This window comes from Chiloscyllium punctatum, chromosome 1 (genome assembly GCF_047496795.1).
Source record: "Chiloscyllium punctatum isolate Juve2018m chromosome 1, sChiPun1.3, whole genome shotgun sequence".
NCBI classification, from domain to species: domain Eukaryota; kingdom Metazoa; phylum Chordata; class Chondrichthyes; order Orectolobiformes; family Hemiscylliidae; genus Chiloscyllium; species Chiloscyllium punctatum.
This window is the reverse complement of record NC_092739.1, coordinates 85,915,076-85,932,527: the sequence shown is the minus strand read 5'-3', so window position 1 is coordinate 85,932,527 and position 17,452 is coordinate 85,915,076. Positions and strand designations below refer to the sequence as shown.

The 17,452-nt window shown below is 39.7% G+C and overlaps 1 protein-coding gene across 2 annotated transcripts in view; it reads right to left on the bottom strand.

Moving 5' to 3' along the window:
* Positions 1–15,943, bottom strand: part of zdhhc2 (zDHHC palmitoyltransferase 2) — a 109,504-nt gene extending 93,561 nt beyond the window's left edge. Inside the window, exon 1 of one of the 2 annotated variants that reach the window (XM_072570066.1) lies at positions 15,679–15,943. In XM_072570066.1, the coding sequence (XP_072426167.1) occupies positions 15,679–15,802 (124 nt within the window). In that variant the 5' untranslated portion in view covers positions 15,803–15,943. The remainder of the gene's footprint in view (positions 1–15,678) is intronic. The other variant, XM_072570076.1, reaches the window with a different exon arrangement.
* Positions 15,944–17,452: the final 1,509 nt, after the last annotated feature.

Below are 17,452 nucleotides of genomic sequence, written 5' to 3'. Positions count from 1 at the left end.
CATTGCAATAAAGGCTCATTGGTCTAATGTCATTTAAAATGTATTAATCCACTCAATGGAAATAGCCTGTGACAGTGACTACATTAAGCTCCAAATGTCAAGCTCAGCTTTAGCCAATAGGATAAACGAGAGCTACAAAATACACAGTAGATCCAACTGAAATAAAATGTAAGGGTACATCATGAAGACTAACTGGGAAATTAATTTCATTTTGTGATTTATAGAATTCACTCTAGAACTTTTATTACTTGATATATTTTTTAAACTATGTATATGATATTTCATGCTTGAGTCAGGTTCATTTATATAACAACACCTGGCAGAATGGGTCTACTGAATGCATTAATGTAAAGAACATATAACATTTTTTAAAAATGTATGACAGAGGGCATTCTACAAATTGCTTTGTAAATTCAAAACATCAGATTTAAATGCACAATTAATTTATTGTATAGAATTTATACTATTTTTGATTTCTTGCAATGCTCCACATTAGTCTCATTCGTATCCATTGGAGCTTGAAAATTTCGTGAAAAAGAAAACAAAGTCAATAAAAATAAATAGGGCAGACATGTGACAGCACCCATCTCTGTTTCTGGATGATTAGTCTCTTTATATTCGCACTGTAGCTGCAACTTCTCCATCAGACATCGTATTATGATCTGGATTACAGATAACTCCATGGCAACTGCCAATGTTGCTCAGCAACTAGTGGAAAGGAGATTTAAGACTGTTACAGATCATCACTTACCTCTTTTTTGATCAGAATTGAAAAACCTATTCAAAAGCAGTGAATTTTGTTAACTAAACACTGCTGATTTACACATTAGGTCCAAATTTTAAACTCAATGCTAATCTTGGATTGCAAATTGCTATGCAATGCCTGATATTCTTCAGATTTAAATCTTCCATAGTGTTTGAAAAGTCAAATTTTACAGTAGCACCCATTTCAACATGTGGTTGCCAAGTTTTATTCTTTCCATATTACTATATAATTTGGAATTTAAATTTAATAATTAAACCATGCAAATTATTAAATGCATTTTAGCAACAGCTGGAGTTCAATATCAACTTAAGGTTTCATTCTAAATATAGAGTCTCATTAGCAAATGAAAATATATATTCTATTATACTGGATTTTATATAATATATTCTATTCTATACAGTCTACAGAAAGCATTCAGTGTATTAACAGGAAAAGACAGGGGAGATAAAGATAAACTATTTCCACTGGTTGGAGATTCTAGAACTAGGGGCCATACTCTGAGAATTAGGGCCAGACCGTTCGGGAGAGAGGTCTGGAAGCATGTTCACACAGAAAGGATGGCAGATTGGAACTTTCTTCTACAAATAGCAAAGGATGCAGAATCAATTATTAACTTTAAGTCTGAGATAGAAAAATTGTTGTTAAGCAAAGGTGTTAAGAGATATGGGCTAAAGGCAGGTACATCAACTTAGGCCACAGATCAGCCTTGATTTCATTGAATGGTAGTACAGATTCAAGGGGCTGAATGGCCTGCTCCTGTTCCTATGTTCCTTTGGCTGAAGATATTATAACAAAATGGTTTATTATGTTTTAAAACATATCACGGTAAACTGATCAACTGAAGATATTGTAACAAAATGGTTTATTATGTTTTAAAACATATCACGGTAAACTGATCAAGTTTAAATTTTAAAATATTGTGCAACCCAGTGAGGATAAATATATGTGGCATTAACACTACACGGTTACTATTGGATATGCAACAATTTAGGAATGAATGAGGAGTGACCATGCAGTACACTGTGGCTGCTCTGCCATTGAACTGAATCATCTACTTCAACTCCACTTTTCCACATAGTCTCCATAGTTCTTGATGTTACCATGAGTGAGGCTGGAGGATTGCACTGTTTCTTTAGTCACACTACTCCACAGCTGGCAACATAAAATAAAAACACCTTTTCCAGTTATTATGATGGCCTGCTGAATACCTTACCTATATCAGTTTTTAAATAAGATCATCCAGCTTTCCTTAATGAATGCAATTATCAGTTTATCATCAAAACAATAACTTATTCAATCAAGATACAATAACCAGTTAACTGCTTCTTCCTTTCAACAGTGTATATGTTTATCTCTTCACAATAACCAAAATCTCCCACACAAACACCCACACACTCTCTTCAGTAAGCAAGAAACAAAATCGATTTCTCCCTGCAGAAGAACACTTTATTAATTAAAGCACTTTCTTGAGATTGGGTTTCATCTTAAACATAAATTAAAAGGCATAAAATGTTCTGGACTTTGTTGTTCTGGCATTAGTGATCAAGTCACTAGTCATGTACGGTTGGCTCTGGAGTCTTGCAGATACACCTGCCTTGGGAAATATAACCTTGACAAGTACTTGGAGTCGCTCTTCTAGAAACACAAACAGATTTCACCCTCAACTCAAGAAGAGGGCGGCTTTCAGAATGTAGGAAGGATTGGATGAGCAACTCTTCATCACAGATTTCTTATTCACCAACTGCCTCCAGACATCAGCACACCTTCCTCAGTCCTGATTTCTAGGAAGAATGGTTTAAAAATACTTCAATGTCCATTCAATTACCTCTTTTCAAAAAAAAACCACACTAGGTATTGCCACAAAATTTGAAATAAATCAATGTATCCATAATTTCTTAAAACTCAAGTCCTCCAAGTAAATGTACTGTGAAGAGTCCTTGATAACACCTTTACAATTTGCAAAAAAAAAATGTTTTTAAATGAGTTTCATTGTAAAATGTAGACAAACAAAAATATGACAGGTTGGTTAGAAGTGTTTGGGATTGATGGGTCCTTGGTAAGTATGGATTGGCTAAATGTTAGGAGCCAGATTGGCATTAGAGACAAGTTGAAAGCAGTGTTTCCCAGAGAATGGCATTGGAACCCTTGCTTTTTCTGGTTATACAACTGATTTGGAGATAGGTGTTGAAGGCAAAATCCCTAAATTTGCAAATGATACTAAGCTAGGGAGAATAGTGAATTGTGAGGATGACACTGAGCAACTTCAGAGAGACATTGACAAGTTGGCTAAATGGGCAGCCACCTGGAAGATCAATTTCAATGCAGAGAAATGTGAAGTAATGCATTTTGGTAGAAAAAACACGGAGACATATTTCAGGTTCAATTGTACAACTTTGAGGTGAGTACAGGAGCACACGGACCTCAGGATCCATGTGCATAATCCTCTGAAAGTAGCCAGGCAATTTGAAACTGTTATTAAGAAGGTTTATAGGATCCTTGGGTTTATAAATCAAGGCATAGAGTATCAAAGCAAGGAAGTGATATTACACTCTACAAATCATGAATCAAACCACATTTGCAATTTTGTGTTCAGTTCAGGCAACTTATTTAAGGAAGAATGTTGAAGCCCTGGAGAGTGTTCAAAGGAGATTTACTAGAATGATATCAGGCTTGGGGATTTTAGATACATGGAAAGATTAGAGAAATTTGGCTTATTTTCCTTGGAGCACAGACAACTAAGAGATTACCTTATTGAGGTGTTCAAAATTATGAACAATTTTGGCAGCATAAAGAGGATATTCTGTTTTCAACAGATGGTCTGTCAGTAACTTAGGGTCACAAGTTCAAGACTGTCAGCAAGAGAGCTAGGAATGAGACGAACAGAAATGTCTTTCCTCAGAGATGCTTCAAAAGAGAGCTGGATATATGTGTGAAAGTGAATAACGTAAAGGGCTACAGAGCTGGGCTGGAGAATGAAACTAGCTGGTAGTTCTTTTGGGAACCCGTAAAGACACGATAGGGTGAATGGCCTCCTTCTGTACTATTAAATTCTATTATATTATATTTAATAAAAACAGATTCCCACATATATTCTCATTTGATTTTTATATGTAACTTACACAATTACCCCAATCCCTTCCTAGCAGTTAGTTAATTCCAACAAAATTATAATCTTGACAAAGCAATGGTGATTACATATTTCTCCCTGCAATGTAAACAATAAGGTGGTAATAGCAAATTCCATCAAAATAGTCAAGCATTTTGGAGTTTGATTTTTTGTTCAAAAAAGACTGGGAGTTAGACTCATAGAGTTAATGATCAGTGTCTCTCTGCAACCATGATGAACATATACTTAAAAACATTTAAGAGCAATTTGTAATCTTGGTGTTTCTTTGTCATTGTGGAATATCTGTTTTGCTGTTGATTTAGCTTTTTGGACAATTATCCCACAGGATTCTCTATGCCTGATTGTAACAGACCAAAGCCATACCCAAATCATTAGAATCAGTTTCCAATGAGAAAGGCTTAGCAAAACTTGGTACAGCTAATTCATTGATCAAAACAGCTTTCAACTTCTCAAAAGATGCTGGCATTTCCATGAGCCCATTACCTTGGGTGGTCGTTTGGAACAAATTCATCAATGGAGTAGCTGCAGTGTTGAAACTTGTTATAAACTTATGATATTAAAAAAAAGGTCTCCAAGTCTCATTATGTCCTCTACAACTTCATGGCAGGAATGTTTGTAATGTTTGTAATTTTTCTGTTCTTAGCAGCACTTGTCCTCGACTTTTTTTTAGATATAAATTTTTTATATAAATTAATATATTATATTATATTATACTAAAACATTAAAAAATGTATAAATTACTTACATCTCTACAAATTCACTTTTGACAATGTTTATCACCAAACTAGTCAATTGTAATTTCCTAAACAAACCTTTGGTTTTCCACAGGGTCCTCCTGATTTTTACGGTATATCAGTATGTCAGCAAGGTAATTACACAATTAGGAACATACAACTGTAAGACATCAAGCAGACGATTTGGCCTCTCAGCCTGCTACCCCATTCAATAAGATAATGGCTGCACTGTTTGCATTTTGAATTCCACATTTACATGTATTGCCAATAATCCTTGATTCTCTTGCCTAACAACAATCTGTCCATCCATGTCTTAAAAAAAATTAATGATCCTGCTTTCACTGCCTTCTGAGGCAGAGAGTTCCAAAGCTGCAAAATGCTCAGAAAGAAAAATATTCTCAACTGTATCCTAATTTTAAAACAGCACTCCGTATTTCTGACCTGATCCACAAGATGAAATATCTTTTCAATGTTCACCTTGTCAAGGCCATTCAGGACCTTACACATTTCAATCAAATCATCCCTTACTCTTCTAGAAACCAATGGAATATTTAGTTCATCACTCTTGGAAATGTGTTGGAGCACTCTTCTTTAGCTTGGATGGCATCATACAGCTTTGGAAAAGATGATCTGGTGTGTTAATAGATATAATTTCTTTGCTGATACGCTGAAAACTTTTTAAAAAACTCATGCACTATGCAGAATGTTTTGAAAATAGACATTAAATTGAAATCTTGATCTGACCGGTTCTCCATGGTGGGTGAAGAGATGGGTTAACTTCTCCACTTCTAACTAAGAAGAGATGTTTCCCAAGGGAGTTTCCTCCGGGAACTGAATTGGCATATCCATGATAGCAAGGATATTGTGGTGTCCTGATTTTGTTTTCAGTAAAAATTTCACACCATCTGCTAAAATGGATGCTCAGAAACTGGTATGGGAATTAAAGGTGCCAGTTTTATTGCATGTTGTGGTTTTCTCCCTATCTCGCATGTGACATGTAAAACATATTGAGAAAGATGTGCCCAATAGAAATGCTGATTTTGATATGCATAGTTCATCTGGATTCCTAAATGTCCTACCACAGGAATTTCATGGGTTGGATCCTTGATATTTCTTGATAGATTTGGGAGGTAATGGTATTTGGTGACCACCATCTACTCTTCATCTGCACATTTGTGAAAAGATCTTCACCTCCTCATTAGAGTCCCAAATTTCGTATTGTGTCATTCTGAAAATGCCTTGGCTTCAACTTCAGTTTGAGCCAATGGACTACTTTACTTAGCCCTTTGAATGGTTTTATGAGCCTCAATCAGAGAAGACTTAGTAAACACTTCCTTCAGAATATCCAATTCCTGAAAGAAAGCTTCAGATATCCAAATTTTTATCTGCAGTGACTCTTTGACCTTGAACAAAGCCATTGTTTAGCCATTGCTGAGATCAATGAACAAAGAAAATTTCCTGGCATTGTTTCCTGTAACAGCTCTGTTTTCAGCACTGATGCTACGACCTTGACTTCTGCCAAATAATTTCCTAGGAATAAATCAACTCTATTTGCACATATACTATTGACAATTACTACCATACTGGTCCAGACACTAGGTTATTCTTTAAGTGCACGCAGTACAACAATATGGGTATATATGCCCCACTTACACTATTTATTAAAACCTTGTCATTCATATAATTTTCTGATGGAAACACTTCGGCCTTCAGACATCACACCCAGCCTCAGCTTCTTCTTTTCTGGCCGGAGGGGGAGTTTCAGAGCTGTGCAGATGTGTTGGGCCAAAAGACCTTTATCTGTGTGACATTTTCATCTGTCCACCTTTTGTCCAAGGTTACTTGCCTTCCATTTATCCTCCCACCTTCTATGCTTGTCAGGTTTGTGGGGGTGACAGACAAAAGATTTGATATGTGGACCAACTCATCATCTATTTCTGCTTTGTGTCTTACTTTCCGATCTTTGGTTTTCTATGTGAGCTCCTTATGAATGTAGGAAGTGATTTCTAAAACATATCAAAATGATTTTTTGTTCCCTTAAGGACTTCATACCTACTCCTCACCTTCAGTGCCTGTATCCAATTGTCAAAGTCTTTTTGCTTTACCCTCTCAAATTCAATATAAGTCCGCCCTGGCCACTGCTGGATGTTTTGAAATTTCTGCCTGCAGGTCTTAGGGACCACTTCATATGCAACAAGTGTAGCCTTTTGCCTGAATTCAAATTATGGAAGCTTCCTCAAAAAGCAAGACACAAGCATCATGAGCATTGCCTGTCAACCTGTTTTACATGAGTAATATCCAGTCTCCTTTTGGCCACCTTATTTGCTTAGCTAGCTTTTCTGAAGGAAAAAAAAAGTTTCAGCATCTCTTTCATCAAATTTTGGGAGGGCTTGCACACATGTAAAAGCTTGCCACCGAGTCATCATTGAACTCAGATTCTTCCCCTATCAGAATGTTCCCTGAAACTACAGGCCATTTATTTAGTTCCAGCATTTGGAGCTAGTATTCTCTTTCTTTCTCCTTTTCTCTCTTCTTTTCCCATGCAATTCTAGTCTGAAGTTCATAAATGCTCCTTCTGTTTAATTTTCTGCTCTCTGGAATAAAATCATATAGTACACAAAAGGCTCTTCAGCCCATCAAGTCTGCACTTTTTTTTCTATTTCTTCTTTCTGGAATGCTTCGCTTTCAAATTCAAGTCTTTCATTTTCATTTTAAATTTTTTTTCATTTCTTTCTCTTTTTCAAACTGGCTCATTTGCAATTGAATTTTCACTAAGTCTTGCTGAGTTGTTTTACTGTTCTTCCAATTTCAAAGACTCTGCTATTTCTTCAATTATGCCTGGCTTCCTAACCCTAATTGTAACACCAACTGTTTTGCCAATTTAATTAGCCTAACCTTGGAAATTTCTTCCAAACATTCAGGTATAAATCATCACCTCCAGAAATGTCCCAGAATGAACAAAGCCATTTTAATATAATAATAGTCATAGAGTCATAGAGATGCTAAAGGAACCTTTTATAAAAGTCTTTCCTTTTCTCCTTTCCCATTACTTTAAAAAAAACTTATTTTATAGAATCCCTACAGTGTGGAAACAGGCCATTTGGCCACACTGAACAGCATAACACCCAAACCTATTCCCCTACCCTTGTATTTCCCAAAGCTAACCCACCTAGCTGACGCATCCTTGAACACTCCGGACAATTTAACATGGCCAATCTGCCTAACTTGCACATCTTTGGTTTGTGTGAGGAAACCGGACCACTCGGCAGAAACGCATACAGACACAGGGAGATTGTGCAAACTCCACATACACAGTTACCAGAGGTTGGAATTGAACCTAGGGCCCTGGCGCTGTGAGGCAACAGTGCTAACCACTGAGCCACCTTACTATGATTAGCAGGTTTGCAGATGACACCAAAATTAGTGGAGTTGCAGACAGTGAGGAGGACTGTTAAAGGATATGGTGAGCCATAGATAGATTGTAGATTTGAGCAGAGAAATAGCAAATGGACAAATGTGAGGTGCTGCATTTTGGAAGATCAAATTTAGGTGTGAATTATACAATAAATGGCAGAACCCATACAGAGAGACCTGGGCATATAGGTCTACAGATCCCTCAAAGTGGCAACACAGGTGGATAAGGTGGTCAAGAAGGCATACAATGGCCAGAGCATCAAATATAAAAGTTGGCAAATTATGTTACAGGTGTATAAAACTATAGTTAGGACATATTTGGAATATTATGTGTAGTTCTGGTCGCCATACTACCAGAAGGATGTGGATACTTTTGAGAGGGTGCAGAGAAGATTTACCAGGATGCTGTCTGATGTGGAGGATTTTAGTTTTGAGAAGATGATAGGGGAACTCAGATTGTTTTCAATGGAAAGACAGAGGCTGAGGGATGACTTCATAGAGGTCTACAAATGAATGAGAGGCATAGATAGGGTGGATAATCAAAGGCCTTTTTCCAGGATGGAAAGGTCAACTACAAGAGACACAGGCTCAAAGTGAAAGGGGGTAAAATTTAGGGGAGAAATGAGGGATAACGTTTTCCACACAAAGGGTGGTGGGTGCCTGGAATGCACTGCCACTTGAGGTGGCAGAAGCAGGCACATTAGCAACATTTAAAATGCATCTTGATAGACAAATGAATGTGAGTTGAACAGAGAGATAGATACTGTGCATGAACAATAAGTAGCTGATCTGAATAAGGATTAGGAATTGGCACAGGCTTGGTGGGCTGAAAGGCTTGTTCCTGTGCTGTATCGTATTGTATTATTATTCCACCCTTGTATTTCGACTGAGACTGGAGAAATGCACCGTCACTCTAGTCCCATTTCTTCATAGCCTATAACAATAATTAAAAATAAAACTTTCCCAGTTGCTCAGATGGCCAATTAAATACCTTACCTATGTCAGGAAAATCCACTTGGCAATCTGTTGGAGCTTTTTGAATGAAATGACAAGCCAATGTAGATTGCCTTCCCTTACAATATTCCATTACTTCCAAATATCTCAAAAGATCAAACATTTGTGCACCATTGTGGCACTCCTGACAGATTTTATGAAAGTCAAGGGAGGAAAGGGAAATTATGATCATAGACAAGAGGGAGATAACTGAAAAGGAACTGAGGTTGTTCCAGAAACAAAATGTGCAATAGTCAAGTAGAGGAAGTGGAGATGGAGGAGTGTGGAGATTTGCAAGATTCACAGTGATTATTAAAGTCAGGCAGGATTTAAAAGCATAGGGATTCACAAGTAAACTTGCAGAAATCTGTGAAACAAAAGGCACTTCGACAGTATGGACTTTGAATGAGTCAGCACTTTGAATGAGTTGTATTTGGAGGGTTGAGGCAGTGAACTCTTGAAGTCAAGCTATGAGAATAACGATGACACAGTTGGCAGTTCAATGGCAGTCATAGGAAGTCAGGAGGAGAAGCAGACAATATTATGGAGAAGGAAGAAAGCAGTTTTTGCACTGAACTGCAATATTAAAATTAATCTGAAATTTTTTAACAAATATATTGAGGGTCGCTGAGAATAAAACATACTTTTTTCCAGTAATGAAACAAAAGATTGCTAAATAATTGCTTTGCATATTAGTCTTGATGGTAGAAAAAGAAGAAATAGTATCAAAGATGCAAAGAAAACTAAAATCAAGTCAAGGAAGGGAACTTCCTAAATTTTTTACTGGTATTTGATACTTAAGAAACATCCCCCACAAATGTTTTGACTCAAGATCTACTGATTCAAGAATTGAGCATGAAATTACTAACATGATGCTATTAATTAAGAAGACTAGGCAGATACGTCAGGAAATCATAGACATGTTAGTCTAATACCTGTTTTAGGGAAGTTACTAGAATCTGTCAATGGGATGAAGTTTCGGAGCACTTTAATAAACATGAACTGTGATCAGGACAAGCAGGCATCAATCTGAAAAGGTCAAGATGTTCTCAGCGAAGTGGGGCTTTTGAACCAAACAGCATTTATGTAGTTAAATTGATTCTTGGGTACTATTCTTACAGAAAGCAGAAACAACTTTATTCTGGGTGCACAAGTCTAATGCTTTATCCAGTAAACAATATCGCAAACATCACCTGAGGATGTCCTTCTGGATGACTGGTTCTTAGCACCCAGTTTGATACAACAAGACTGTTCTGGACAGATACTCACTGCTGATGGAATACTCCCCAATAGCCTTGGTGGGTACAGCTCCAACAGCACTCAAGAGGTTTGATGTCTTCCAGGACAAAGTAGCCCAGCAAATTGGTGCCATATTCACAAGCATCAACTCCCTTCACCACCAATGTTCAGGAGCAGCAAGGTGCATTATCTACAAGATGCACTGCAGAAATCACCAAAGATCCTTAGACCCCTCCTTCCAAACTCATGACCACTTCCATCTAGAAGGCCAACAGTAGCAGATACATGGGAACACCACCATCTATGACCTCCCCACCAAGTCATTCACCATCCTAACTTGGAAATATGTCACCGATTCTTTACTGTTGCTAAGTCAAAATCCTGGAACACCCGACTTAAGGGCATTGTGTTCACAGCGCATGAACTGCAGTGGACAAGGCAGCAACTCACCACCGCCTCCTCAAGGCTAACGAGGGGTGGACAATAAATGCTGGCTAGCCAGTGAAAGCATGTCCCATGAGTTTAAGAAAAGCTTGAGAAGTGGGGTTTGTTGAGGTCCAATTGACAGAACGTGACAAGTGTGTACTCCCAGTAATCTCAGATTTTCACTTTGTTTCAAGTCCAAGTTTAGCGAGAACGGATTTAGGAGACCCTGTGAATAAATCTTTTAATAAATACATGGCATAGACAAAACATTAATACAAAGACAAATGGAGGTTGAGCCTTTATTTCAAGTAAATGAGAATATCAAGGAATGGAAGTTATGCTCTCATTATATATACTGCAATCTGGAGTATACTGTCTAGTTCTGGGCATCGCATCTCAGAAACAATGAGGTACAGTGCTAATTCTCCAGATTTATGCCAAGATTAAATTATGAGGACAAATTGAATACATTTAATTTGCAATCTTAAGTGTAGAAATTAAAAGGATGATCTCATTGAGATTTAAGATTTTGTTAATGGGGATGGTGAGAAACCATTTCATCTGAGCAAAGAGCCTAGAACAAGAAGGTATCAGCTTAAAATTAGAAACCAGTCATTCAGCGTTTCTCTCATAAAGTACAATGAAAATTTGGAAACCCCAAACCAAAAAGCTGTTGGAGCAAGGTTAGTTGAAAATGTCAAAATTCAACTTTTTGTGAAGCAGGGAGATAGATAAAATACAGATCAGCCATGATCTAACTGTAAGGCGGAACAGGCTTAAACTGAATATTTTACTCTTGTTCCTGTGAGTTTATCCCTGGGCGGGGGAGGGGGTGTGTGACACAGGCGGGTAGGGCAAGTTGTTTGAGCTGAATATCAAATCTGTGCATCTCTTGTTTCAGTTTGGGCTAACAACTGAAGAAGCAGATGGAGTCAAATACCCTACTCTTAATATCTTATAAGTAGCTACACTAACCTATATTTGTGTCCGTAGTGCAGTGGCATCAAATAGATACCACAACAATGCTTGGCCTCAGATTAGCTGGAGTAATGCCACTGGAGATCCATTAAGAACAATAAACAGTTTATTTGTATTAAAGATTTGCCTGTAAACTACAGACAAGTTATAACAAATTCACAAGATTAATGTTTTGATAAAGATTGTAACTAACAGTCATTCTGATTATTCTTCAGTGCTAACTGCCTTATGTGTTGAAAGATTACAATCCACAAAGCATTTTTTATCATTTAGCTTTGCTGTAACTCATGGTAACTGCTCCTGCATACTTCCACCTGCCAGAAATCAATTGAAGAGCTGACCCCACAATAATAGAGCAGAACTATATTATCTCATGTCAAGTTATGTTCCATGCAGTGGCTTAAACTGTTAACATTTTGAGTCTGTAAATGCTGCATTTTTAATTCTGTGATTTTTCTGATTTGAGCAATCCTTATTATTTTTCATCTTCTGTGCTCTCAGCAATAAGCTTTGCACACAGAAACATGGAGTATATTGCTAGGGTGAGGATTACAGATCAGTTATCACCACAATCCAGACTGACAGTTCAGTGGCATAACTACTGAGGAAGTGCTACACTGTCAGAGGTGCCATCATTCAGATAAGACATTAGATGTCAAGCCCGTCAAATGCATGCATAATATTGCATGACTTTAGATTAGATTAGATTAGATTACTTACAGTGTGGAAACAGGCCCTTCGGCCCAACAAGTCCACACCGCCCCGCCGAAGCGTAACCCACCCATACCCCTAAATTTACCCCTTACTTAACACTACGGGCAATTTAGCATGGCCAATTCACCTGACCTGCACATCTTTGGACTGTGGGAGGAAACCGGAGCACCCGGAGGAAACCCACGCAGACACGGGGAGAATGACTCCACACAGTCAGTCGCCTGAGGCGGGAATTGAACCCGGGTCTCTGGCGCTGTGAGGCTGCAGTGCTAACCACTGTGCCACCATGCCACCCACTTTATTTGAAGGTGACCCAGTGATACACTGGTCAATATTTACCCCTCAACCAACAACATTTAAATTACTTGGGTTTGTGTTTCAATGCTGAGTTTTGGCTGTGAAGTACTTTGAGATATCTTGAATATGACAGCTACTATATATTAGGCTACGTATATCCTTTGTTTTATAGAATATGTGAAATAAAGGCTAAATTTCTATTAGCATTTGAGTTTTTTTTTAAAAAGAGTTCTATTCATAGGGACTCCCAAATTTTTTCAGTTCTAGCTTTGCACCAATTTTGAAGACACTGAATTTACAATTTTACAGTCCAAAATGGATGACTATCTATTTCTCCAAACTGAACTCCATTAACCATATATTTTACCCATTCATTAAATTGTATGTTCAGTGTCAAGACAGGTGCATTTGAAGTGAGCCTGAGGAATGCAAGAATGTTCAAGTTTCCAGCACTTACTGCATTTATTAGTCTGCATAACACTGCATTTCTGCAGTACTGAGTTCAGCCATAAGATGCTGCTACAGCATTGTAGCAGAGGTACAACTACAGGCCCAAAGTATTGCAATAGTGCATTATAAATATTTCCTTCAGTGTTGATCTTTATAAAAATATTTGCAGGTAGTCTCTGGAGTCTTCTCTTCACTTTCAGCACTACTGAGTGTGAATGTACCTCTGTATGCAGCTATGTCTGTCTGTGCTATTTGTAAATGCACAAATATATTCACTTACTCAAAAAAATTTGATTTGTTAAAAGTTGACTACTTCGAAACTGCAATTATGCAAAGGAACCTAAGGGCTACATAACGACATAAACTGTATCTCCAAAAATCAGATAAAGCACCATGCAACTACCTAAATAAAAATTAAAAATGTGAATGCTGGAAATTTACAAGATGTCATACCATCTGGAAAGACAGAAGGCAGGTTAATGTTTCATAGGAGACTTCCAATGAAGAATCCATACCAAAAATATAAACCTATATTTTCTGTTTCAGATATTGATTGTCATCTTTTGAATTTTCAACAGATTATCATCTAAAACCTTTGTTTTAAACAAAAACAAAATATTTCTCAGTACATTATTGGTAAATATAGCTGTTTGTTATGATATTAAGGGTTAAACAAACATAGCTACTTTTACCAAGTATTGCCCTATTTTACGGATAAAGTAATAATGAGATGCAATTAATTTTGCTACTTTTGTTGGGAAGTCCAGTATTTTTACTAAAATATGTTGATGCATATCACGACAATCATATTTGTCCTGCTGTTGCATTGTATATTAAATATACTGTAGTTGGTCTCTGACGTACCTGAACTCATCTTTCATCAATTTTTGGACAAATATAAATCCTAATTTTTCATTATGATCTTTCATTTCAACCAAGGCCACCTTGCGGTGAAATTAAATAAAACGATGAGCTTATTCAAACCGCATTAGGCGTCCCTGGATCATCAGAATAAAGTTTGAATAAATGGCAATACTGTACAAATGTGTGGATAGGAATTGTAGACTATCTGGATTTGCTGTATTTCCCCACCCAAAACAACATTCATGGTTATTGAATTAGAATAAAACAACATCATACAATTAATCAAAGTGGCCAATGCAGTAATGATTCTACGAACCGGTACGCCCTTTTCCCATGTGAGGGACCATGCTAAAGATGCTGAACTCAAAAAATAACACAACAATTTCTACCAGTGCCTTTACAATGAGGACCACTTCATCCTGTCAGCAACAGAAACAAAATCACAAAGACTGGTTCACTGTTAGTATCAGTCCAATGTGTATTATTACTAGGGGTTGGCGGGCTGCTGCTGATAGTTGAAATGGGATTTGAAATTATCGGAGGTGGGTCCCTGATATCTGGCAGTGGCCACTCAAAATCATGAGGAGCGATTGCCTGTTTACAAACAAAACACAGTGGGAGTGGCAAGAGAGCAGGACTGATGGGTGGACAGAGAGCCAAGGGGGGAAAGGGGGAGACAGAGAGAGAGCGTCGGGGGGTAAGATAGAAAGAACCGGGGGGGGGGGGGGAAGAGAGAGATAGAGATAGAGTGCGGGGTGGGGGAAGAAGAAGAGAGCCGGTGGGAGTGTTAAGAGAGCCAGGGAGGGGGAAAGAGGGTCAAGTGGTGGTGGGCCGGGGAGGAGAGCCAAGGAGACGGGGAAGAGAGAGAGCAGGGGGAAGTAGGAGAGCCGGTCAGTGGAGGGGGGTGGGAGGAGGATAAAGAGAGCTGGGGTGGGGGAAGACAGCCAGAGAGAAGGAAAGAGTGGAAGTGTGGGGGAAGAAAGAGAGTTGAGGGTGGGGTGGGAGAGGAACAGAAAGAGCAGAGGGATGAAAGAGAGCCGGGGAGAGGGTGAAAGAGAGGTGGGTGGAGATAGGTGGGTGGAGGTAGGGGTGGAGATAGGCGGGTGGAGGTGGAGATAGGCGGGTGGAGGTGGGGGTGAAGAGCCAGGCGGAGGTGGGAGGGGGAAAGAGAGCCGGGCAGAGGGGGCGAGGAAGAGAGCCAAGGCGGAAGGGGGGGGGGGGAAAGAGAGCCAGGCAGAGGTGTGGGGGGAAAAGAGAGCCAGGGGGGAAAAGAGAGCCAGGGCAGAGGTGGGGTGAGGTGGGTAGAAAGACAGCTGGGCGGAGGTGGGGGGTGGTGGAAGAGAGCCAGTTGGGGGGTGGGGAAGAGAGCCAAGCGGAGGTGGGGGTGGGAAGAGAGCTTGGGGGGGGGGGGGAGGGGAGACCGGGTGGAGTAAAAAGCCGGGTAGATGATGGGGGGGGGGGGAGAGAGCCGAGCAGGAGAGGGGTGGAGGAGGGGATGGGAGGGTGGAAGGGGTTGAGGAGGAGGGGAGGAGGGAGCAGGGATAGGATTGGTAGCGGTTGACCCTCTATCCCCGGGGCGGGGGAGGGCGGGGAGTTGCCCTCATTTCCCCAGAGTTGTCGCTCGGTAACCCCCACCCCACACACACACACGTTCAGCTGCTGAGTGAGTCCCTTACCTACACACAGCTGGATGACATAGGCGTAGTAGGACCAGCAGGCGATCAGTCCGATAAAGAGCACGGGGATCCAGTACAACACCCGCTGACACCTCCTCAGGGTCCGTGATCGCGACGGCGCCATCTTCTCCGGAGCTGCTCCCCGGGCTCCGGGCGGACTAGGGGAGGGGGGACTGCAGGCTGTGAGCTCGGAGCTGACTGACTGGAGGCTGCGGCCGGGCCACCGCGACGTGCGGTCTGAACACTGCACAGCGCAAGCGGAGTGAAACACTGTCAGATGGCAGTGCCAGCCCGGACATCACATGCCCCATAATGGATTACAGCATATTAATAATATATGCTGAATGTAACACATCACCTTCACAACAAAGCAAATGTTCCAAGAAACAGAATAACATTCACAGCAATCACATTTAATGGATTACCACTTAGAACTCAGGACTAACCAGGAGGAATAACTTGCTTTCATTAACACTGGCAATGCATATCCTGAGCACATCTACCTGGTGAAGTCAAATGTTTAGTTTTCTATTAAATAAAATCACAGATGTTCACTGATGTGATTCATTGTGTTTAAGGATATCCGCTTATGAATACATTCTGTTTTAACATTGCAATGGTTTGACAATAATCAGATCCGGAATTTTTAAACATCAGCGTTCGCGATGGTTCATATACCGATGACTTGGTGAATAAAACAGAGTGCTAGAGAATCTCAGCAGGTCTAGCAGCATCTGGGGAGAGAAAATGAGCTTCCAATAAAGAGTCAGTGGATTCGAAACATTGCCTTTCTCTCTCCACAGATAGTGCTGGAGGAACTCAGCAGGTCTGGCAGCATCTGTGGGGAGAGAAAGTGTTTTGAATCCATTGGCTATATTGGAAACTCATTTTCTCTCTCCACAGATGTGGGTAGACCTGCTGGGTTTCTCCAGTAATTTCCTTTTATTTAAGGACTCCAGCATCCGCAGTATCTTGCTTTTGCCAGGAATGTGAAACCCAGTCTCCCAAACCATAAAAAAAAGACTTTGGGCTGCCAGTTTGCAGAAGGTAACTGTGATTAGCCTAAAACTTAGATGGGTGGCTGAGAATGTAACAGCATTTCCTAGACAGAATTTCTAGTCGTGAACGTTAAAAGATGACTCAGCTTTAGTGATTCGAGGACACATTCCTAATGATCGGATCGGTTTTGTTTGCAACCAAGATTCCCAATCGAATTCACGACTGAATGTCAACCATCAAACTATCATCTGAGACAGCTACACGTCTTCATCATACATGAATATTCCCTAGGCTCTTCTTGCGGGCTCCACAAAACTTCAACTTGTCCAAAATTGTCTCTTCTGTATTGCAGCCTGTTGCCTAGCCAACACTTCTCCTTCGGTGGGTTACACTGGCTTCTAATTCCCCAACTGCAGTGTATTGAAATGCTTCATCTGTCCACTAATCTCTCAATGGCTTCTTCCTGGACCATTTCTATTATTTTCTCTCGGTCTCCCATGTTTTTTTTTACACGACATGCTTCTATAAATGAATGGCTTTACTTGAACTCTCGTACCCACGATAAAACAAACAGGCTTAGAAATTCAAACAAATGAAAGAACTGCGGATGCTGTAAAACAGAAACAAAAGCAGAAGTTGCTAGACAAGCTCAGCAGGTCTGGCAGCATCTGTGCAGGGAAATCAAAGTTAACGTTTTCAGGTCCAATGATCCTTCCTCCGAACTGTTGTGAGGCAGGGTCACCACACCCGAAACGTTGACTCTGATTTCCCTTCA